Genomic DNA, 23,008 nt, shown 5'->3' with positions numbered 1-23,008 from the left:
ATTGTACAATAAGATTAAGATTGATAAATGAGGAATGCACCGCGACTTTAGGTCTATTGTGCCCTCTCCTAAATCACAAGGACTCACTTAGCCCCAGCATACTGATAAAGTTGTACAATAAATTAAAAAAATTTTGGTTTTTACTATTTATTTTATCTTTTACCACAATCAATGTGGTAATTAAGTGTTAATACAATTAACAAACATAAATTTACATTTATGCGGTAGCAGATGTAGTGGCAGCACCAGCGGCGGCAACCTCCTCCTTGATGCGATCCTTCTTGAGTGGTCCCATGAATGCCAATTTGTCGGCTGGGGTTTGGAAGCGACCATGACCCATCTTGGACGATGTGTCGATGAACTTGAGTTTGATTTGTTCCAAAGCAGAGCGCTTGGTGTGTTTTAGCAAAGACTTGCGGAGTGTGAGCACACGCTTCTTAGAGCCAATGCAACAACCCTTGAGCATGACGAAGTCATTGGTGACTTCACCATAATGGGGGAAACCACCCATGGGTGTAATGCTCTTATCGGTCAAATCGTACTCGGTGGAGGCATTGTTTTTGATGACCTGTAATGATCAGAAAATAACATTTAATTAGTGATATTTAAAAAGCTTTCACATACATATATTTCTACGTGTTATGCAATCAGTCCTATCATTTGATTATCATTTTGGTATCAATAAAAAGTTTTGTTTGATGTCGGAACTTTATGAGTTTATCATCAAAGCAGTCTAATAAAAATGAGAACAATAAGAATTTTAGCCCTACCTTGCCATCTTTGGTGTGAATACCGGCACCAATGCGGTAGATCTTCTTGTTGATTTCGGTACGGTGATGGTAGCCCTTTTGACCGGCACGTGCGACGGTGAAGGACACACGAGAGGGATGCCAAGCTCCAATACAAGCAACTTTGCGTAGACCCTTGTGCGTCTTGCGTGGCAATTTCTTGGTGTGCCAACGAGCAGTGACACCCTTGAAACCTTTACCTTTGGTAACACCAACGCAATCAATCATCTCATCCTGTCCGAAGACATTGCTGACTTGCACGGGTTTCTCCAAGTTCTCACGAACCCATTTAACTTTATCTTCAATAGAACCACCGTTCAATTGGATTTCCATGATATGGGCCTTCTTTTGGCGTTGCTTGATCAAACGGATCTAATTGAAGCAGAAAAATATGGCATTAAACTATTGTAAGAGTGATGAAATTTGAATTAGTACTGTCCGTGATATGGTTTAACTGTGCGGTTATCGCCTAAGCGGCTATGCACAGTTAGTGGAATATATCAAGGATCGCCACCCGAAGGGCAAATTTTTCTGCGACGTTGCGGTTATGTAACTGTGCATTGACCATCACAGCAAGACCGCCTTTTAGGAACGCTACATCAGACACACTCATTCATCCGAAGACTGCAGTGTGCATCCGACGTCGTGAACCAAGGACGTCGCGTATTTAATGAATGACATGATTAAATATTATTCGTATTTACCTGTGAATGAGCAATAACGCGGATGACCTTGCAGTAACGGAGCATCTTGCGGAAGTCATTTTCAATGCTCTTCTTGCCCAAGTCAACTTCCCATTTCTTGCTGGCTTTGGTGAAAGCCTTCTTCTTTGATTTGTACCTGAATCGAAGCAGATTGCATTCATCAAATACATGTATCTACGCAGTTACAACGGACACCGCACTAAGTGCATTTAGTGGAACAAATTTGCAGCCAGGTAGTTTGCTTTCAGCTCCATTGGGTGGGCGCAACACTCAACTTCTTTGCTATTGTGAATTTGACTGGCAAAAAAGAAAAAATGGAAGCCGACCTCATCGCAATTAAAGCGAGCGGAGATCTATTCTTCCATGCCGTGCTCACGAAATTTCACATATCAAAATACCAAAAACCGAATTGAATTTTCGGCAAACAATATGGCGCTCACACGACTTGAACAGATTTTAAAAGCTCTCTCAGCAAGCTGATCCAAGAACTTTAATTTTAAATATTTTTTTAGTAATACTCTCATATAAAGCAAACAATTTTTTATAACAATTAAACAATGTTGATTTCTTTTAGCTTTGATCAGAAGGAAGGCAGAAGGGATGGTATTATATTTCGTATCTTCAAAGAAGTCAGTTACCATCTATCATCATTTAGAGCAAAAGAAACCAACACGTGTTAACCAAATGATCTAAATCCACTTTACAAAACAAACATATTTTGAGGTTATAATGAAACTTAACATACCAGTTCTTGTAGAAACGGCGACGGCACTCCTCGGATAAATGTTGTGCCCACACATTGACGAGAGCACGGAGACCGTATGGAGTCTCAATGTAACCTACAGCACCAACAACAATCATTGGTGGAGTTTCCAAAACAGTTACGGCTTCAACAACCTCCTTCTTATTGATCTCTGCAAACAAATAAAAAGTAAAGTTAGAAACACGTGTTCAGCGAACTTTTAAATAAATTTGCGGTAGAGAAATCAGTCCGCCCTAGTTATATTATAATCATGGATATCATTTGTGTTCTAACCATAAATTATTAACTTTTTATCATCATGGAAAGTAAAGGTGTGACAAAAAATAATTTCAAACTTACTGGATCCAGGACGGTCCGCTTCACGAACGATGTGGGTCATACCAGCTTTGTAACCAATGAAGCATGTTAAATGCACTGGTTTGCTGGCATCATCCTTGGGGAAGGCCTTAACCTTACCACGATGGCGAGCTGACCGCTTTTTGGGGTAGAATGCCATAGAGCCATGGCGAGGCGCAGAGAATTTACGATGAGACTATCAAAATAAAATTATAAAATTTATATTAATACAAAATTAAAGAACAAACAATATCGTTTCAACAAATTTAGAAACACGTGTGCAGATGTCTTTAGAGGTTATGTATGATATTATCTTTCTACTTTAATCTTTCTTTCTTTTGTTAAAGACCACAAAACAGAATATTATACACTTTCAATTTTACCCCCTACTTAAATTTTTTTAAGAAATCTTACCATTTCTCAGAAAAGTTTTCGACGCTTCCAATCACTTTGAGCGACGATGTCAGAAAGAAAGTATTCGTTCGGGAAGTTGTAGAAGCAAGCTACAGTTTACTAAGATTACAAACGAACAGTACTATTCACAGAGCGACATCTGTGATTTGACCTTTTGAACTTGTTGTCTGTTTGTACCGATTAGAAATATTGTCTTATGTTAAAAAATAGAAATATCGGAATACATTTATTGTCAGAAACAGGTATTTTTCAAACTTATAAGTTCCCATATATAACTTTTTAAACCATATTTTAACTAATTAACTCTGTTTTACACGTTATGGTTAACTAGCCAAACTTGGTGCAAGATAATCTCGTGTATATGAATTAATAAAATTGTAATATTAACGCTCCATTACTTAAGTCAATTATACTATTATTTATATAATAAAAAATAATCGAACACCCAAAACTTTTCTTGTACAAATTAAAAAATGTAATACCATATAATATGATTTATTTTATAATTCCTAAATTAAATATTTTTTCTATATTAAGTTTTTATTTGTAACTTTATGCAAATCTGTCTGATCAGCTGATATCGCTTAGAAATGACATAACCAAAGGTACCTTGATATAATTACAATAATAATTAAATTTTCCTAAAATTTTCATTTAAAGTTAACAACGCGATTTGTGGCCAACAATGTCGTCCAACAAATATAATGAATTAATTAAGTTGGGCACGCAATATGCACGCCGTATGAATTTTCTTTCCAATCGCATATTTGGTGAAGTCGCGCGTACCACCAATGAAAAGTCAATGAAGGTAGTTCGCATGTTCGCGGAGGAGCCGGTGCATAAGCGCGATTCATTAAATAACTGGTATCCTCGACATGTAGAGACACATATTCTCATGAAAAATCTTCGTGCGTACGGCTTATTCCGTGATGAGCACGAAGATTTCAAAGAGGAAATGAAACGTTTGAGACGGCTACGTGGTAAAGCTGCACCAAAGAAGGGGGAAGGCAAGCGAGCGAAGAAATAGAGCAGTTCTGTTTACTTTTACAAATAAAGATATTTTAAGTTATACTTTAATTATTGTTTTATTAAAAGTTTAGCTTCGCCGATGAAAACAAGTCCTTCATCCTGTTTACACACATATTCTACTAAAGCAATTTTGCGTTCATTAACCAAACGAACAGTAATATATACATCTTTGTCAACACGGCATGCATTGGGAAATTTAAACTTTTGGCTTAAAACAATAGCACCCGGCCCAGGTATTTGTGAACCAATTACGCCAGCCACAACGGCATTGAGGAAAGCACCATGAACTTTACGTTCGGTTATTGATGTCATTGTAGAATGTATAGGATTATAATCCGAGGTAAGCGTAGAAAATTTATCTAGTTCTTCCTGAGTGAACCTCTTGACTACAGTAATCTCTCTACATTTAGTTGCTACTTGACTACTGAAGCGTTTTAAAAGTGGCGAGTACATTTTTGAAATCTTCTACCTCCTCTATACGCGATCCAAAATCTTCACAAAACAATGTCGCGATATTCTTTACTCTCTGATCTGTGCTTTCGTTTCGTAGTTGTGTAATTTTTTTTAGCAAGCTGGGTACAGCAATTAAAGCTTTCTGTTCTTTTGTACAAAAGTCAGACGTGAGTAACTGATATAACAGAGCTATGCAATTAAGCTGTATGTCGGCTGATTCTGTTGCGTGAAGCAGGTTGTTTATTTGAGCGAGGATCTCTAAATTTGTAATAAATTGAAATGCTACAGGATCTAAGAGATAAAAAATGTTATAATGTATTCGCGCATTATCAAAAATAGTATTACCTAAGCATATGTTGCAATAACCGGCAATAGCGTGTAACTGTAAACACTCATTTGGACCCTTCATGCAATCTTCAAACACGTCTAAGGTACCAGATTCTTTTAGATACCTCCAATTTATTGGATCATAAGCAAAATTAGCCAAATTAGCAGTCACTTGTTCCCTGGCCTCTAGGAATGCAAAGGTAAATTGCTTAAAACCTTCTCAGCTATTTGAAAATTTCTCACCGATGTTTGTAGTGGTGTGATATTCTTCTACCAGATGTTCAATGTAATCAGAACGTGGTATTCCTTTCTCAGGTGTGCGTCTTTTCAGATGTGCATGACTAGAAAACATGATATCCTTTAGCTACAAAGCTACAGCAATCGGCATCTGTAAAATTTTGCATTTGCAAACAGTAATTAATGTATTCATATAAAATATGATTTTTAAAATTTTTACACCCATAATATTATTTATTATTCTATGACATAAGAAGATAAATATTATTTGTTTACTTTTTGATTTTTATTTGCTTCTCCTTGCACAGTGCTGCCATCTTGTGACCTCAGGAAATAAAATGGCATATTTCAGCCATTTGAAGTGAGATTTTTCCCAACTTAATCGCATCTATAAATATTAACAAACCGATTGTAGATAGCATTTCTAAGTGTATAAATAAAATATAATAAATATAGTAAATATAAATAAAAGAATTTATTTGCATTATTATCGAAGTCTTTGTGGTTTTAATTGAATGTTATATGCTAACAAATAAGAGCCTTATCACACGAGGCAACTTTTGTTGCGGCAACTCTTGGTTTATAGGCAAGGGGGCGACGAGGAGAGGGGAATCGCGCCGAGTTTCCAGTGTTCAGCAACTCGCTTTGTGTTCTTATTCGTAGCAGTTCGCTGCGACGTTTTTCGGCATTCGTGTTCTTTCTTTCGTAGTACATAGTTGCATTTGCGTATATTTTTTTGAAATTAATATTTTGAATATATGTATTTAAAAAATTTAATTTCATCTTTTGGTAAGTAATTTGCAAATATGTATACAAATATACATAATATAATATAAATATTTTAGTAAATGGAGTATGACGAAAAAATCTAATTAATTAAAGATATTGGGAAATGTATAGAGGAAGCCATACAAATTGATTCAGACGATAGTAAAAAGGGTGATATATGTTTGTTTTAATAAATAAAATGTATTTCTTAATTGACAGAGCTAATTAATATATGCGATAGAGTGGCCCAAATACCTATAAGGAAAAAGAAACGACAATGGGTTAAAGTAAAGAGTAGACAATGGGTTAAAGTAAAGTGAAAGGGAATGAGAAAAAAACTCGAGCAGAGTTGCGCAACACAAGTTGCTCGTGTGAAGGTAATGGGCGACAGCAAAAGAGAATCGCCCGAGAATTAGCAACTAAAGTTGCCCCATGTAATCGCAAACTAATACATTTTGTAAATTTGCCTGCGCCGAGTAAATGTTCAACGGCGCCACAAATAATATTGCGATCATATGTTACTGACAGATTGTGGCAACAGCAGGTGCCAATATTTTGTTCAACCGTCAACGTAGAAATAAAAAAGTATATTTTTCTTTGCGTATTAGATGAAGCAATTAAAGGCTAAAGTGAAACGTAATTAAATGACAAATTCGTAAAAAAGTATTATACGCCCGAAGAAGATACGGAAACATTGGATATAATTCTACTAACTTGACATTTTGATAAAAAGGGAAAGGAAACAAAAATGTTTCGTAGTAGAAGTTGGTTTGGTGGAAACTGGAACCGCCCAAAGAATCGTCTTTCATTGGAACACCTTAAGTACCTGTACAGTATATTGGAGAAGAATACCACTGTTTCCGAAAGCAATCGTGGTCTATTAGTGGAGTCGCTGCGCTGTATTGCAGAAATACTCATCTGGGGCGATCAACATGACTCTTCCGTGTTTGAGTGCGTAACGAAATTATTTTGCATATATATACTATAGATTTGTGTACAAGGCAGTGTCAAATGCTGATAAATCATTTTACTTTATTTGCAGTTTTTTTCTTGAGAAAAACATGCTGTCCTACTTTTTACATATAATGCGCCAAAAGAGCGGTGGCTCAAGTTTTGTTTGTGTGCAATTATTGCAAACATTAAATATTTTATTTGAAAACATACGAAATGAGACATCTTTGTGTAAGTTAGTAGCTTGAGCAAGTATAACATAAATAAGTGGGTCACAAAAAATTTTTTTTTGTTTGGCTTTTATAGATTATCTTTTGAGCAACAATCATGTCAATTCTATAATTGTACACAAGTTTGACTTTTCTGATGAAGATGTAATGGGTTATTACATTTTATTTCTAAAGACGCTGAGCCTTAAACTGAACACGCATACAATACATTTCTTCTATAACGAAGTAAGGATGAAATTTTTGATATATGTATACAAATTATTTGAAAAAAATAATTTTTTATATTGCCTTGTAGCATACCAATGACTTTCCACTATACACAGAGGCTATTAAATTCTTTAATCACCCAGAATCTATGGTTCGAATAGCAGTCCGCACGATTTCGTTAAATGTATATAAAGTACAGAATGCCAGTATGTTGAGGTTTATTAGAGACAAGTATGCACTGAAAAAATTAAAAACAAATGGAATTGTATAAACTGCATATTTATGTGAAATTACAGAACCGCTGCGCCTTATTTCAGCAACTTAGTATGGTTTATAGGCAAACATATTTTGGAACTGGACACCTGCGTAAGAACTGATATTGAGTAAGTAATTGCTTTTAATTTTGTTGGAATAAAAAAATAATCAAATTTCTTTACGCAGTCATCAGTCTAATCAGAGGCTTTCAAACTTAGTCGCAGAACATCTCGATCATTTACATTACCTGAACGATATTTTATTACTCGAAATAGATGATTTAAATGCAGTACTTACCGAACATCTGTTGCACAAACTATTCGTACCGCTGTATATTTTCTCACTCACGCCTGCGCCTCCGCCCACATCACTCGCAGTGGTCACACAAAATCTCGCAGCCGTCTTAAATCGTCCCGTTGATATTGATATACAAGAAATCAATAATCCACGTGTTTCGTCAATTGTCGCATTGTACTTGCTTTCGCTGGTATTCTTAGTTATCACACATGCACCGCTGGTACATGCGCTCGCCTGGGTAATACTCAATGGAGACCACAGTGTGTTTAAAGAGGGCGCTGCTGAAATACTAAACGCCTATGTAGAGCACCGTTTAACAGTTGTACCTGGGTTTGGTGAGCCACGTGAAAGCTTAGAGCAAGCTTTGGAGACCGTCGGTGCCAACTCTACGAGCCACAGCTACGATACTGACAACTTACATAATACATTAGAGGCACCAGCTGCCACGAGCAGCGCCCGAGAAGGAGCTAGAGCAAATGCCGCAGAATCCACTTCCAATACAGCAACAACAGAAGAGCAATGTGCAGAAAGCGGTATGTGTGGGATTTCAGTAGAGACCGCTAGTGCAGCGGCGCAAGCTGTATTAAATAACGCCAAATTGGCCAACATCACCGACGAGGAGAAGGAAAAAATACAAAAGCTGGTGCAACCCGCGCGTGCATTTAACGAGTTGAATCGTCCATTCTTGGAAATGGTATTGTCGGCGTTGGATTGCACGGAGAATGATTATCTGGCACTTTTGTCATTATGCCTCATTTACGCAATGGCTTACAACAGAGGTGAGTGTTTTATCATTTTGTAGGTTATTAATTAAAATACGGACATATGACAGCAACAACAATTTGCCTGTATTATTACGTGTTCAATATGGTAGTTTGCATTCATTTAAACGCCTTTTAACAAACGCTAAATCAACTTACTAATGCACTTATTGTCCGTCATATTTTCTACTTTTTCATTTGTAATGCTATCCATTCCAAAATAAACTCGAATGGTGATGTGTTTCTCACTACTACTATATGCTTCATAACCCAACACTGTAGATGGTATGTAAGATGCTCAGTTTCATTGTATATATTATATGTATGTATGTATGTATATGCATCTGTATGTATATCTCATCAATTTAATATTTCTATACATAAATAAATTTGCACTCAATTTTAACTAAAATATCTCTTTCCCCTGTTTCTTCTCGTGCATGTGTAGGTGTCAAAAACGATTGGTTCGAACAGGTACTCTCCCAGTCAGCCAAAGGAACGTACAGCTACAAGACAGAGCTAATAGAACGCTTGCTGCACATAATTACGTTATCGAATCAGCCTTGTATGGAATTGAATGAATTTGAAATTTAACATTTTCTAATATGTATTCTTTTCATCACCCACAGCCTGCCGCATACGTCTTATAACCATTGAGATTGCGCTCCAACTGCTCGTCACCTTTACGAAACCCTGTACGGACGACGCTTGTATTACAGAGGCGCAGCGTGATGCACTCTTTTCCGCACGTAACCAGTCTATGGTGGTGTTGCGCAATTTCTATAAGTCTGAAGATATCTTTCTCGATCTGTTCGAGGATGAGTTCAACGAGATGCGCAAGACAAATTTGAATGTTGAATTTCTCTGTATGGATTCAACGATACTGCTTCCACCGACCGGCACGCCGTTGACCGGTATAAATTTCACACGTCGCCTGCCCTGTGGCGAAGTAGAGAAGGCACGTCGCGCCATACGCGATTTCTTTCTGCTACGCAAAACGTGCCAACAATTTCTGAATGAAAAAGAAACGCTGCTGCCGTTAACGAACACAATGAATCTCGTGCAGGTGGATAATGTGCTCGATTTAAGTAAGCGTCATATAAATTAGAGGTTTTTATCAGACCTTTAATAATTTTTTGAATGCAGATAATAGCGATTTAATTGCCTGCACTGTAATCACTAAGGAGAGCACAAAACAGCGACGCTTTCTCGTCATCGATTCACTGCAGCTAATACTCGTTGAACCAGATGCCAAGCTGTTGGGCTGGGGTGTCGCTAAATTCGTTGGCTTCCTGCAGGATGTCGAAGTGGTGGGCGATAAGGACGACTCGCGCTGCCTGCACATTACGGTACACCGTGGCGGCGCGACGCACAATCGGACACCGCTGCTGTCGGCGAAATTCCTCTTTGACGATCACATTCGTTGTATGGCAGCGAAGCAAAGACTGACCAAGGTGCATTACACATTTCCATAATTTCAAAGTGTTTTTTTTAAAGGGTTTCGCTATTTCAGGGTCGCAGCAAGGCGCGCCAGAAGAAAATGTATCAGATCGCGCAGCTAATTGAAATGCCCGGCCAAGTGATTGACTCGCCGGTGTATGCGGTGGCTGGTCTACGTGCGGGCAGCGTGGCCAGCAGCAGTTCGCGTTCCTCGCGCGACCATCGTCCCATACTGACGACGACAAACCGCGTGCCCGGCTTTGCGGCGGCTTTAAAGCGCGACACCACGAGCGCTGGCGGCGTTTGCCGCATTCAAATGGCACAGAATCGCTCTATTGAGGGGTTAGTGGCTTAGTTTTTCCCACATATTTTATACATACATAATTCACAATTATTTTTCATTCACTCTGTTTAGCATACGAAATGAGAGTGCCGGCCGTCCGCGTCGACGCAATTCCAATTCAAGTTCACATTCGTCGACGTCGCAAAATCGCGATGCCAACTCATCACCGGGTCGTGAGCATTCGCCGCGCAGCTCGCGTGATAATTCACAAAGTCGCAGCGCAACACGTTCGCGTGACAACAGTCCGCGCATGCCCAGACCGCGGTAGGCGTTTTGGTTGATTTTAAAGCTTTAATGTATTAAACTCAACTTTTTATTGCAGTTCTGAGGAGATACCACTCGAGGACTTTCAACATTCGCGCAACAACAGTCCACACTCACGTGCCAATTCTTCACATCTTAATACACCGACGCGTGCGCATACGCCATCACGTGCGCTAAATTATGAACCGATTGCTATAACGGTGCATAATGGCACACCGCACGACACGCATTCCCCAGCGCCGCATCATGGCACGCAGCTGAACGGTGTTCCAATTGCCAAAGAAGTTCTAGTACCGGTCGCCAGTTCCGAAGAAACTTCGTTCATTGGCAACGAGGAAGCCGCAACGAGTGAGCAACGGCGCCGCGGCATTATCGAAACAGTATAAAGCGATTCCAAGTTGATTTTTTTTGTTTATATAAAAAACTATAATAATAATACACGTTATTTGTTTGAGATCACGAACTTGTACATATATGTGGCTTAAGAAAGAGTTTTTTTGAAATTTGTGTTATCCACGTATACTTTTTTGAGTGAAAAATTGCTTTCCGTGTAATTTGGTTTTAGATATTAAGCACCTCATATTGAATAAAAATTATGACTAATATTAATTGTATTTGATGACATTAAAATTAATTGAAAATAAAAAAATTGCGGGTTTGTTAAATCTTATGAGCTGAGTTTTATCAAAATAGTGGCAAACACTAATTATGTAGTTTATGAATAAAAGAAAAATAATAAAGTTAAATTACTTGTTTAAACTAAAATGTCTAATGTTTGTTGTATTATTTTTTGCGGGAAAGATTTAAAAAACACTCAAAAAATGTTGTGGTTCCAGTGGCAGAAAATATTGCCCCAACCAGTTACGTAACCCCTGTAGGACAGTTCGAATATTATAATTTGGGTTTACCCATATTGCTTGCTTTGTTTTCGCTGTATTGTTTGTCTATAAAGGATATATGTACATATAATTAACGAGTTATCTACATATTTGTTATATTTATATATATTTCAATAAAACTTAAATAAATTTATTGTCAAATGTATATTAGTAGAGAAAAATAATTTGATTAAAAAATTATAATATCGTAAAAAAATAATAACATCGTAAAAATAATAATACCGTAAAAAACTAATGACATCCTAAAAAATTATAATGTAAAAACTAATATGGTTTATAAAATAATATCGTAAAAATATTAATACCGTAAAAAATAATGATATCGTAAAAATTATAATATCGTAAAATATAATATGGTTTAAAAAAAATAATATGGTAAAAAAAAATAATATAGTTCAATAAAATTCTAGCAGAAAAATATGCAGGTTTTATACTTTCGCTTTTTATATATATTTATTTTGGTATTTCATTAAACGATTTCGTATTCTCTCCTAAAAATAGTGGTATTCTCTAATATGAGTTATATTTCTTTAATTTAAATTAACTTTTTATAATGCACGTGAAGTCTTAATTTCATTAAGTGTTTTTTTGTTTGTTTTTAGTTTGTAAATTTTATTTTTTCACATCTTTTTATTTATATTTAGTTTTCAATATTGCAAAATATTTAATTTTCTATTAGTATGTATGTGTATGTGTATGTATGTAAGTAAACTTTCACATAAGCCGCGACGACGCAGTCGAAAGTAAAATTTTTGAAAGCTTTTATATGCAGATTACATACCGTATACAGTGGCTTGGATTGGATTGATTGGATCAATGTAAATATTATATAGTAATATGCTTAGTTTAATGCTTTAAAAAGTCTCTTCAAATATGCTATAACAATTACTAAGGAAAATTGGAAATTGAAACAAATTCTTAATTTGTATGTTCGTTTTGCGTAAAGTGTCTTTCGATTTGTTGTAAGAATTCAAAAGTAAGATTGTTTAATAATCATAATAGTCAGAGTTAGAAATGTGTAATAATAATTGCTTTTTTTTCGTTCAAATCAACAACTTCAAGTTTTTCAACCGCGACTAGACGCTAACGCGTAAATAACTAAAAATGCATTGCCTTTGCAATATTCAAGTAGTAAAACAACAAAAGGCAACTTCAACACCTGTGAAGGATGACGATGTGTCTCCTTCTCCCTTATTACCCCCACATTTGACTTGCTCAGAGATTTGACAGCTAATTTGCGTTGTTGTTTTCGGTTATTTGTATGGGCGGCAGCCAGGTGTAGAACAGTATGTAGGCAGCGCTGGAGACGACATTCGAAGTGTCTAGCGGCGAAACGACTTGGTCATCGAACTTGAACCACCTATTAGATTAGAAATAAGCTATGATATTACATATATACAAGTGTAAATACAGTTATGCTAATTTGCAGTTGTGCGTAAAACGAAACTGTTGCGCTTTGTGACTCTGAGAAGTATGTACACACCTGCCATAGTTGCCGCTTTTGCAAAATGCCGTGTAGTGCCCGCTCTCCATGGAGCCGTAATGGTTGGAAACGCCGTACAGTTGATACGTTTTCGGTGTCACCGAACGCGACTCGGACTTGGCAATATAAGGCGTCATATCAAGATTCTCCAATGGAAAGCGAACGTAGTTTTGTTTCTTTTTATACGAATTGCCAACAGCGTCAGTGTCGGCGTAGAACCTAAAAATGAAAAAGATTAGTAAAATTTATGATAGCAATTATATCGAAAATTCTTCACACTTATACTACAAAAAAAAAAAAAAAATAATGGTTTTGATACCCTTTTGGATGCTTACAATGATATCTGATCAAAATAAATGATATACTTCACCTCTTCATATGTATCACCAGCACCGGTGGCAGCTTGGAGATATCCAATTTTTTCACCGCATCACGTTTCGTTTTACAATTCGGACAATTCCAGCCGTGTATGCGTTCGCCACTAAAGTACATATCCATGCATTGGCTGAGATAGCAAACATTTGCATTTGAAGGCAACTCCAGGCTTAAATTCGAAAAACATTCATAAGTGGCGGACTCCTTGTTGCAATCGACACACTTAACGGTACTTTTTATTTGGCCATAAAATAAATGCAGTATGAGACTCTCTTTGGCTTTGGTAAATTCGAGCCACGCCTTCTCGGAGGGTGTTATGTTATCACGTGGCTTTTCGGGTACATGTAATGTTTGTAAATCGGAATGTAGCCAATCCATGAGTATGGTAAGAAATTCGTGCGAATCTTGCTGCTCGATGCCCCGGAATATCTGCTGGTACTGACCCATAACGTACTGAAAAGTGAAAGGATAGCGATATAAAACAATTTTAACCACATTTATAAGGACGCAAAAAGAAAATAGGATTATTTAGTAGAACTTTCCAACAAATGTTGGCGGAGATATAAACATACAAACAAAATTATAAACAATTAAGCAAATACATCAGCTTTTTTTTACATATAAAACTATATACTTACATACATATGTATGTATATACGCATGTATGTATGTGTTCATACTATTCACTATACGTGTCTTATCTGACCACACATACATATGCACATGCACACATGCGCTATATTTCGGATTTTATTGTACACTTACACGCAAGTCCTTGCTGGCTACGCATTTGTAGTTGCCATTCCATAAAACTTTAATGAGCGCCGCCACTTCCTCGACAATGTGCCCCTTCGTCTTGTTGCTGCGACTGATGTAGTTCTTATATTTGTCCGTTATGCAGTATTCGGTGAGTTGTGGGGTATTGCTGAGGCACTGTATGATACTGTTCATGTAGCAGGTGTTACCCAGGTTCTTTAAGCCGGTCAAGCCGCGACCCTAAAAAAGTTGTAAAAATAAATATGATTAACCTTGAATTTATTGGTATTCGAAAACATACATATACATATGTAGATACATATTAATTAACACAAACCTACATATACATATGTACATACAAACAACAAAGGACTGGAATTAAACGAAAATGTGTCTTTTGGGTTTAATTATCTACTTAATGTCCAAGCGTGTGCCATAAATGTATGTCTATTTCAAAGAAATAGCAAGTAGGCCCTGGGGGGTCACGAAGTTCTCAGATACAGGGTATTTGGACTGACCTATTTAGGAAAAAAGTTTTACGGAATTTATATACATATGTTAATGTATATGCACACATATATACATATATGTATAGCTATAGGACTCTTGTTAAATGTCGAGCCGTGCTTCTTCTTCCCTAAGTGGAGGACGTTTTAATGTTACCCTACAAACAGAGGAACCCAAAGGTTTAATATGTTACCAAATTACCGCGGAAGCAACTTTTTCATAGTGGAAATGCTTTTAGAGGTTGTTATTATTTCTGAGATTCGACCACAGTAGAAGAAACATTTGCCGTTCCCACGATAGTCGGGTCTACGTAACCGGAATTTATCCGCCAAGTTTTCCGCTACAACAACAACAAACATTTTTTAGTTGATCTCGTTTCATATGCCTCCTGTTTGCTGTTGCAATTTTTTTGTCATAATAATAATTTTTGTGCACTTAAATTTCACCCAAATTATGATTTGGAAATAGTAAATATTTTTAAACACAACTAATCAATGTTTACTCATTAATAACATGTTTTTTGTAAATGTAACGGCACCTAAGACAGCTTTAAGGCGACTATTTCCGCCCTAGTGCCTTAATGTATGCTAGAAAAAACTATATATACATTGAAGCTGATAAAAACTAGAACAGTTAAATAACAGTATACATTAAATGAGTGGTTCCACGGTAATATGACAATAAGACAATAGAGTCCGGTGCAATTTTTCATTCCATAGACATAGCAAACATACAGACATACTATGCATGTATTTATTATTATATTTTCACCTACACGTTTGAGTGGAAAAAATGATGTATAAATTAGTATATGCGTCGCCGGTATATGCAATTTAACGCCCGCGACCACGATCATCTCGAATTATTTTGCGTAATACTAATTTGGTTGCGTATAAAATGTGTAAACGATTGTACAATATTTGGCTTTAAGTTGGCAATAGCTGGCGTTTTGTATAGCGCGCACAACAACATGCTTTGAGTAGAGACAACGACAGACTAAGACTTGATTGGCCCAAGACAGAGGTGCGCACAGTTGTTGAATAGGCAGACGAAGATTGTCCCGTTAAACGCCTACAAATAAAGAAACAGCTGAGCATATGCCCATATGTATGCATAAACTAATACGAAATTACATAGATGGTGACACAAAATATTTACCACGCACGCACACAAGTGCAACGCAAGCATAGTGTCTTGGGCTAGTCTACGTTAAGGCGCCGAGACTTGGCGAACTTGTGTCTTTGTGTGCATTGTCTTCAGATATGTCGGTATGAGTGCATGTAGTGTGTGAAGAAAGTTTTGTGCTGAGTGCACACAAACAACACACATTGATGTCTTGGATGGCTGTTGAAAATTGGCGCATTCCACAGTTTTTAAGTGGCTAAGTGCAGCACTTGGGCCAGACGAGCATATAGTTTTGTTTACTCATTTATATACATACATATATTTTTGTATGTATGTGAATACAACAGTTGTAGGTGGGTCACGTTAATGAAAATAACATTCGGTCATTAACACACTCAACGCAGACTGCCCGAAGACTGCTGACACGGCCGTTCGCAGACGCGTGTATAATGTTATAAAACGTGACTAAGAAGAGAATGATGCACAAATTCGGAGGCATACGTAATGCGCCCTAATCGATTTAGAAAGCATATTTATGAATTACAATGTTTGGTGGAATTCAATATTTGCTGGGAGCTTGTCAGAAACCAATTTTTTTGGTTCCACTAAGTATTTTTTACTAGTTATGGAAATCGAATAATGCGCATATAAACTACTTTCAACGGTTGGTATGAACTTGCGACACCCAGAGAAGAATCATAGTACTCGAGTCCTCATAGACTGAAGAAACTCTATAACGGTCAATTCGGCATCGATTTCTGAAACTATTTGAGGAAAGCTTGCTGCCGCTACAACAATAACAATAACAGAAACATTTTGCCTTCTAGTATAGTAAATAAATAAACGTGTTTACAAGATGACGTCGTGGGCGCATACGTGTCTGTTACGGTCATATGTAGAAGACAACCCTTCCACGTGATTCAGCAACATGTTTTATAGCATATGTAAACAAAAACATTGGCATCAAATGTGCACTACATTAACACTTACCATTGCGCCGGGCATTGGTGAGAAATCGCGTTGTCTGTCTACAATAAAGACAGCTGGACTGCTGTGGGTAGGTGCCGACAAATGTGGCTTTACAGATCGATCGAATTGCGGTATTTTCGGTTTGGGTATATTATCTTCGTTGTCGACTGACGTTCGTGGAAAACGCGCGATAGCCATGGCTAACTGCTGGTCACGTTGTTGTTTTTCACGTTCCAATTGCGCGTCGAGCCTTTGGCGTTCTTGTATTTTATGCTCAATCTGTCGCGTGGTCTTTTCGAGATTTTCTTTTTCATTGGGCGTTAACTCAGCTTCTTCTTCTTTCTTGATGCTTTTATATTTTTCAATTTCGTCCAGGAGACGATCGTTTTCAGTTTTCTGCAATAAAACAAAACCGATTAGATTAAGCGAGGAAACATTTGAGTTTCATATTATAACCCACATAGTCTGCAGCTGCACTCTCCAGTTGCATAATGTAGTATAATAGTTCTGTTTCCGTAGCCGTCATAGGTTTTTTATCGGGACTTTGCTTATTTTTTTCAAATATGGTGTCCAATTTTTCTGAAGCTTTCTTCAATTGTTCATCGTTAGCTTGTGCTTTCTCCAAGAGTTCTTCCTGTTCTTTAGCCAACTCTACAATTGGTTTTTGTTTTTGCTCGTATGTTTTCATGGCAGCCATTTTACTTGAACGATCTACACTGGGTGGAGGCTGTGACATAGTGAATGTAAGTGGTCGTGACATGCTACTTCCTGGTCTGGGCGTGTAGCTATGACCACTTATTTCTTCCTTCATTGTAATATCATTTATTGAGGGATATTCAATCTCGTCGATTAGATTCAAATCATTGTTGTTCTGTTGGGGAGCCTGTACACTGGGGTTTGTACAAAGAGTTGGGTACATCATGATAAAGAATTCATAACCACCTTGTAGTATTTTGATGGAGGATTTATAAATTACATCAGGATCCCACTGTAATGTTATTATGTGGTGTATTATTATTTAAGGATATGTATTTACCAAAACTTACATTCTGTAGTATTTCGAGAAGTTTACCAATTGGCGAAGATGGTGCAGGATTAGAATCTTTGGTATTCCAATCCATTAAGACTACCTGTTCTTTGACTGAACGAGCTGCCCATAGTACTTTGGAACTACCATCTAATTTGTCCTGTAATTTTCCAGCAGACATGCTATAAGTAAAAGTAATACGGTTAACTCGAATACACACACGAATAAAATTTTTCATATATAGTTCATTTACCCCGCCGAAATAATTTCCTCAGGCACGTTCATTGTATAGTGGTATGTGAGATGAGACGTCTCAAAATCCTTACTTGGTCTGCAATCCATTATCAGCACATTATTCTGCTTCATACGTTCAAATAACTCTTCACATTTTATAACATTTAAAGATTGTAATGAATAATAACCACTGTATGAATTCGCGGTTGCTAAGGAGACCGAATCGCCTTTCAAAAGATCGAATTTCTCTGAAGCGCTAAGCTCATTGTAGTCGCGAGCGCGTTCATTTTGCTTTAATGAAGCTGTGACAATTGCTGGTGACTTCATGGTAGTATTAGCAAGCTGTTTTGCCTCATAACGTCGTGTGAGTGAAGTGCTGAGTTCCTCCAGTTTATTCATGGTCAGTTTATTGTTCGAATTACCGCCTAGTGCTAGGCGTACAGTCTGTTTATGTTCTGCATAGTCAGGTTTTCGGTGTATGCAATGTAGTAAATTGAAATACTTCATGTATAATACGTAAGCTAATTCTTCATCGCCCTCCCTGTAATATTTGTCGGCTTCCCGTATTAATTTTCGGGCAGATTCTACCAGTCTGAAATGAAGTTATTTAATAATTTTATACTTTGGGCATATAGCCAATTATATACTGTGCGCCATCCGCATATATATATTATAAAGCACTTACATTTGTGTTTTCTTCGTGCGAGCATCTGGTATCTCAGAATGTTTTTCCAAATCATTTAAGGTTTTGCCTAAATGCAAATCTTTTACTTGCGCCATTTTCGGCATTACTCCGAACAATGAATGCTATTCAATTATATTTAAGTTGGGTGTAATTGTAATTTATGCTGATCGGTGCAAGTTTTATAGACTTCTCACCCGTTTTCTTCGCCAGCAAATAAAAACAATTAGGAGTTTGTAAAACACTTTTTCCACTTATATTTATTCACCTTTTCAGCATATCTTGCTATTATTAGAAATTTTTTTTATTATTCTACAATAGGAAAGGCTTAATTATGCTCAAAACAAATAGAGAACCAATTTATCAAAAACGCGTAAAAAATTCCATTTTGAGTCAGCGAACAAGTGACAGTTCAATGTTTGTCGATAACCACGCACTCAGCTGATTGCAGCGATGGGTGCAGGTTGTAATCGATTACTGATGAGTTTCAAGAAAAAAGTTACAGTTTTTTATGTAAAATATTAGTACTGAAAGCTGCATAAACTTATAAAAAATTTTTAAATAAGAAAATGTTTGACTTGTTCTGAATTTTGATTAAAAAATGACTTCTTGTGAAAAAAGCAAATCGATTTATTTTTGCTATCAATACCAACGCCAATTGACATCTGGATATTTGCGCTAATTTATTTCCTCTTCCGTTGACACCTGCCACTTTGCGGCAGTAAAATGAAAATTTCTTCTTTCCGGTGATTTATAAATTTTAATTTTAAAATATGTAACTTCAATAATATGTAGTTTGTAAAAATTAAATGGTGTGTGTTGTGCTTTTGAGGTATAAGTGGAATGTGAACAGAAGTATGTTTTTATCTTATGTGCAATAAGCAAACAATTCAGCTATTACTTCAGCAGCCAACGGTAGGCGTCACTCTAAGGCAGATAAAAAGATCTGCATTTGAATGTATTAAGAAGTACAGAAACAGGTAAATCAATTTAAACATACATAAATCAATATTCAAATAAGCGGAAAATCAAATTCGTGCAGAAAAAATTGTAAGCTTCTCAGGATAAGCATTTGTTCACAGGAATGTATGTATGTAAGATGCGGCACTAACACAATTGCATATAGCACTTGACCTTTATAACATATACTTCTTTCAGATAATTGAGTTTGAGATAGCTCTTCTCTTGGGTTTTATTTATACATATGTACGCCAGATGTACCTTTCTTATACATTTTCGATTTCGTGATTTTATGAAAGTTTCAAGGTTTATAAAATTGGGCGTGGCTTTCTTAATTGTTTAAAATTTGCAGTTTCTACATATATAAGAAATCATAAAAATTGTTCGGCATTGAAGTGCTTTATTTGTTTTGCGATAGATGTATATGTACCTATTTATATATCTTTTTCAAAATATAAACTCATATGAATTAACATTTAGCACGAACAGACATTTTAACTGTTTTTAGTGAGTATTCTGGACCATGAAAAGTTTCCCAGTACATGCCTTCCTTGAACTTATCCGTTTCGCCATTCAAATATTTACCAAAAAGATTGCTTCGAAGTGAAAAAAATTAAATTAAAAAATTTAAATTAAACAATAATTTAAAAAATATAATATATTATCATTGTACTTACGCTTCCATGCAATTCTTAAACCAGCCCGCGCTGTTGTATTCCTCGCTGCAGCTACCTTGCGCTTTGGCGTCGTTATCGCGATCAGTAGCACTAAACTGCTGGCCTTCATGATACATAAACGAATCACCGGCTGTGCCGTGATAAACACCCAATATGCCCATTTTGTAGTCGGCATGCTCATTGAACACACTGAAGTCACTATAATGTGCAAACTTTTGTACACCCTGAAAATCTTCCAAATCAATGCGTACTTCGAAGAAACCACTATAGGTTAGCTCGTGCAAATGTTGTAAACCCAAGAAAAATTCGGTTTTTTCACCTACACTACCGAAACCCTGTTTATACGCGTCCCAAGTGCGATTGTGAAAGGCGACTGAGCCATCTAAACGCTGCAGAATAACTATCCAACGTTCGGCACCGCAAAGCACTTTGAATGGTGGCACTTTGTCATCGTCCAACTGAATTTCACTAACACCTACACTACTACAAATCTGTGCCAAACGCTCTGCACATTTGTGGTTGCTGCTGCCAAGCGAGGAAGTTGCGAGTCCTGAGTGGAAGTTTCGTGCGTGGTGGCGTCGCTGGTGGCGCGACTCGACGTCCTCATGACTGTAGTGTAGTGGTAATCAAAAACTAAAGTATACTTAACATATAAATACGCACCTTTCCGTTACATGTTGCTTGCGATGTGCATGTGGGTGATGTGCACAAGCTGCTGGCGGCTCAATTTCCGGATGTGCTGCAAGCGATTCCACTTTGCCATTCAAAGTTTTTAATCTTCAATTAGAATAGGTAATTAGTAAAAACGCACTTAAAATATATGCATTCCTCACTTTGACAAGATTTCGTCCAATTTGTCTTCTAAGCAATCGCCATCACAGCCAGGAGCTGCCCGCACAATCTGTTGACGGCTGATAAATGCAAATAAAACTAGGAATATTGTTAGCGATTGTAGTTGACAGCGTAGCATTTTTGCACAGCTCTAAGCTTGATTAATCAATAAGACTCGAAGTATTTATTTTCAAATTGGACACCGAAATGCAAAAACATATAGTACATACACACATACATACATATGTATATACATACAATACAATTATGTCATGCGAAATAACACAAGTCAATTGTTTTTTGGTAAATAAATAAATAATCAGTATTTGGGAGCAAGGTTTATCATATTTCCTCTCACTTACGGACGGCAGATTATTTGAAATATATGTTAACCCTCTAACGTTCAAAAATGCCTAGTTTTACTATAAATTTAGATTAGTGCTCAGATAATAAAGCTAAAGTAAATGCTAGAAAAATATCTCTAAAAGTGGTATTTTTATAGAAAAAGTAATATATATTATTTGCTGAAGTGTGTTGTTGTATTTTGTTCGATAAACTTAATAACAATATCTTAAATGATAGTTGTCAATTTACTTAAAAATAAAATGCCAAATAACGTAACAGCATTTTCGGATATTTACAGGGGAAAGAATGAAACACGTAATAAAATAGAACATGAGTGAAACAAAATTTAAATATCGGCTAAAACTGGGTTATATCTGATAGTAGATCCTTAAAATGTTATTCATATGTACTTAGATGTACGCAATTTGAATGAGTCGATCAAAATCAATGAAACCTTCAATTTCGAATTTTTTGATCTTACGTTATTTTGCATTTTAGGTGACGATATATAACTTTGATGGTTGACTTTGAATCATTTTCATTTTCAAACATCTTCTAGATTTCCGGTTTATAAATAGTATTCGATTTGTTTGCTTTTCAATTGCCCCGTTGGTGAATTGCCTCCAAACACCCTCTTATAAAATATCCCAGTCAAAATACATGTAAATATATAAATAAAAATAATTCTAGTGCTGGTCAGTGAGAAAGTCTGGCAAACTCTCAATGTTATGCAATAACATGAACACGCCCAATTCATGTACTGTTATTTACAATTTCCATAAGCTATACATATGTGTATGTTACATTAAAGTGCTAAGGACAGAGATTTATTAGATAATATTAGTAAATGAAGGAAAAGACGATAGAATCATTCATGGAAGGAGGTCTTAATGAAAGCAAATCAATTTATAACTTAAGAAAAACGACTGTGTGGTCTATCGGCTTCTCTGTCTCCGTCTCTGAGATCGTTTAATGGTCATTATACCGTTTTGCTAGGTTCCAGTTGGATTACTAATATGAACATATAATTTTTGGACCACCATCTCCAGAAACACAAAAAAATTAACTCGACAACGCAATAATTTAAGTGACCACGACTGTGTAACGCTGCTTAAGCAAAATGCAGCATTTGAGTAACTTGAGTGTAGTCTGCTTTCGCTTTGGCCTCCTATGTACTAAAGATAGGCTTCAACAGTTTGAGCTGGAATAAAAACAAAATAGCAGATGAAAGTGAAATGTAAAAAATAGTAGCTTATAATTTTTAATGAAATTTGCTTTGAATTTTTTTATCAGCAGCCTATTGGACTCAGCTCCGAAATATTAACGAAACCATGGGTGTGAGTGTTGTCGGGTATAACAGTGTGGTGAAATCATCTATAAATTTGATAAAGATTTTACAAAAATTACTGAAATAAAGATATTGGGTAGTCGAAAAAGTCTTTTCGTATTTATAATCAAACTTCGACTTTTATATTTATAATAATAGAGACATTATTCCATCAGTGTAAATTTCACTCATTTTTGAACAGCTGTAATTTTTTTTCAACTTCCCCGAATTTCTTTTTGTTTGA

The 23,008-nt window shown here is 36.4% G+C and overlaps 6 protein-coding genes and 1 non-coding gene across 11 annotated transcripts; 2 read left to right on the top strand and 5 right to left on the bottom strand.

Moving 5' to 3' along the window:
* Positions 1 to 137: 137 nt before the first annotated feature.
* Positions 138 to 3,112, bottom strand: LOC120782211 (60S ribosomal protein L3). 2 transcript variants are annotated; one of them, XM_040114372.1, is made up of 6 exons: positions 3,006 to 3,111; positions 2,595 to 2,787; positions 2,238 to 2,406; positions 1,493 to 1,628; positions 771 to 1,160; positions 138 to 568 (listed from the first exon to the last, which is right to left on the bottom strand). In XM_040114372.1, exons 1-6 carry the CDS (start codon positions 3,006 to 3,008, stop codon positions 218 to 220), a joined length of 1,242 nt encoding a protein of 413 aa, XP_039970306.1. In that variant the 5' UTR covers positions 3,009 to 3,111; the 3' UTR covers positions 138 to 217. The 2 variants fall into 2 exon arrangements, with proteins under 2 accessions (XP_039970306.1, XP_039970314.1); XM_040114380.1 differs by lacking the exons at positions 138 to 568; positions 771 to 1,160; positions 1,493 to 1,628 and adding an exon at positions 1,646 to 1,980 and having other exon boundaries at positions 3,006 to 3,112.
* Positions 2,475 to 2,555, bottom strand: LOC120767121. Its single transcript, XR_005704667.1, has one exon. It is a non-coding gene; the product is annotated as a small nucleolar RNA U43 (small nucleolar RNA).
* A 442-nt stretch (positions 3,113 to 3,554) lies between the features above and the next one.
* Positions 3,555 to 4,082, top strand: LOC120766350 (28S ribosomal protein S33, mitochondrial). The gene is made up of 2 exons (XM_040091778.1): positions 3,555 to 3,610; positions 3,666 to 4,082. The coding sequence occupies exon 2, from the start codon at positions 3,691 to 3,693 to the stop codon at positions 4,030 to 4,032; it is 342 nt and encodes a 113-aa protein (XP_039947712.1). The 5' UTR covers positions 3,555 to 3,610; positions 3,666 to 3,690; the 3' UTR covers positions 4,033 to 4,082.
* Positions 4,072 to 5,414, bottom strand: LOC120766351 (armadillo repeat-containing protein 7). The gene is given in 5 exon segments (XM_040091780.1): positions 4,072 to 4,477; positions 4,479 to 4,778; positions 4,833 to 5,000; positions 5,058 to 5,202; positions 5,328 to 5,414. Coding segments are annotated over 4 exon segments (972 nt in total). The 5' UTR covers positions 5,167 to 5,202; positions 5,328 to 5,414; the 3' UTR covers positions 4,072 to 4,082.
* A 947-nt stretch (positions 5,415 to 6,361) lies between these two features.
* On the top strand, positions 6,362 to 11,172 carry LOC120779071 (protein CLEC16A homolog). 2 transcript variants are annotated; one of them, XM_040111210.1, is made up of 13 exons: positions 6,362 to 6,770; positions 6,862 to 7,001; positions 7,077 to 7,225; positions 7,296 to 7,438; positions 7,504 to 7,590; positions 7,649 to 8,538; positions 8,803 to 8,805; positions 8,969 to 9,085; positions 9,150 to 9,608; positions 9,667 to 9,974; positions 10,034 to 10,302; positions 10,376 to 10,567; positions 10,626 to 11,172. In XM_040111210.1, the coding sequence occupies exons 1-13, from the start codon at positions 6,568 to 6,570 to the stop codon at positions 10,951 to 10,953; spliced, it is 3,288 nt and encodes a 1,095-aa protein (XP_039967144.1). In that variant the 5' UTR covers positions 6,362 to 6,567; the 3' UTR covers positions 10,954 to 11,172. The 2 variants fall into 2 exon arrangements, with proteins under 2 accessions (XP_039967144.1, XP_039967154.1); XM_040111220.1 differs by lacking the exon at positions 8,803 to 8,805 and having other exon boundaries at positions 6,363 to 6,770.
* Positions 11,173 to 12,474: 1,302 nt separating this feature from the next.
* On the bottom strand, positions 12,475 to 19,020 carry LOC120778653 (ubiquitin carboxyl-terminal hydrolase 15). 3 transcript variants are annotated; one of them, XM_040110584.1, is made up of 10 exons: positions 18,822 to 19,020; positions 18,628 to 18,749; positions 17,962 to 18,534; positions 17,728 to 17,890; positions 17,142 to 17,669; positions 16,703 to 17,077; positions 14,090 to 14,320; positions 13,320 to 13,777; positions 12,950 to 13,168; positions 12,475 to 12,826 (listed from the first exon to the last, which is right to left on the bottom strand). In XM_040110584.1, the coding sequence occupies exons 2-10, from the start codon at positions 18,729 to 18,731 to the stop codon at positions 12,697 to 12,699; spliced, it is 2,781 nt and encodes a 926-aa protein (XP_039966518.1). In that variant the 5' UTR covers positions 18,732 to 18,749; positions 18,822 to 19,020; the 3' UTR covers positions 12,475 to 12,696. The 3 variants fall into 3 exon arrangements, with proteins under 3 accessions (XP_039966518.1, XP_039966509.1, XP_039966527.1); XM_040110575.1 differs by having other exon boundaries at positions 18,628 to 19,020; XM_040110593.1 differs by lacking the exons at positions 16,703 to 17,077; positions 17,142 to 17,669; positions 17,728 to 17,890; ... (1 more) ...; positions 18,628 to 18,749; positions 18,822 to 19,020 and adding an exon at positions 15,363 to 15,576.
* A 944-nt stretch (positions 19,021 to 19,964) lies between these two features.
* On the bottom strand, positions 19,965 to 21,246 carry LOC120777071 (microfibril-associated glycoprotein 4-like). The gene is made up of 4 exons (XM_040108201.1): positions 21,095 to 21,246; positions 20,925 to 21,038; positions 20,262 to 20,870; positions 19,965 to 20,180 (listed from the first exon to the last, which is right to left on the bottom strand). Exons 1-4 carry the CDS (start codon positions 21,229 to 21,231, stop codon positions 20,054 to 20,056), a joined length of 987 nt encoding a protein of 328 aa, XP_039964135.1. The 5' UTR covers positions 21,232 to 21,246; the 3' UTR covers positions 19,965 to 20,053.
* Positions 21,247 to 23,008: the final 1,762 nt, after the last annotated feature.

This window comes from Bactrocera tryoni, chromosome 1 (genome assembly GCF_016617805.1).
Source record: "Bactrocera tryoni isolate S06 chromosome 1, CSIRO_BtryS06_freeze2, whole genome shotgun sequence".
In the NCBI taxonomy this organism is placed as follows: domain Eukaryota; kingdom Metazoa; phylum Arthropoda; class Insecta; order Diptera; family Tephritidae; genus Bactrocera; species Bactrocera tryoni.
This window is presented reverse-complemented; position numbering and strand designations above follow the sequence as displayed.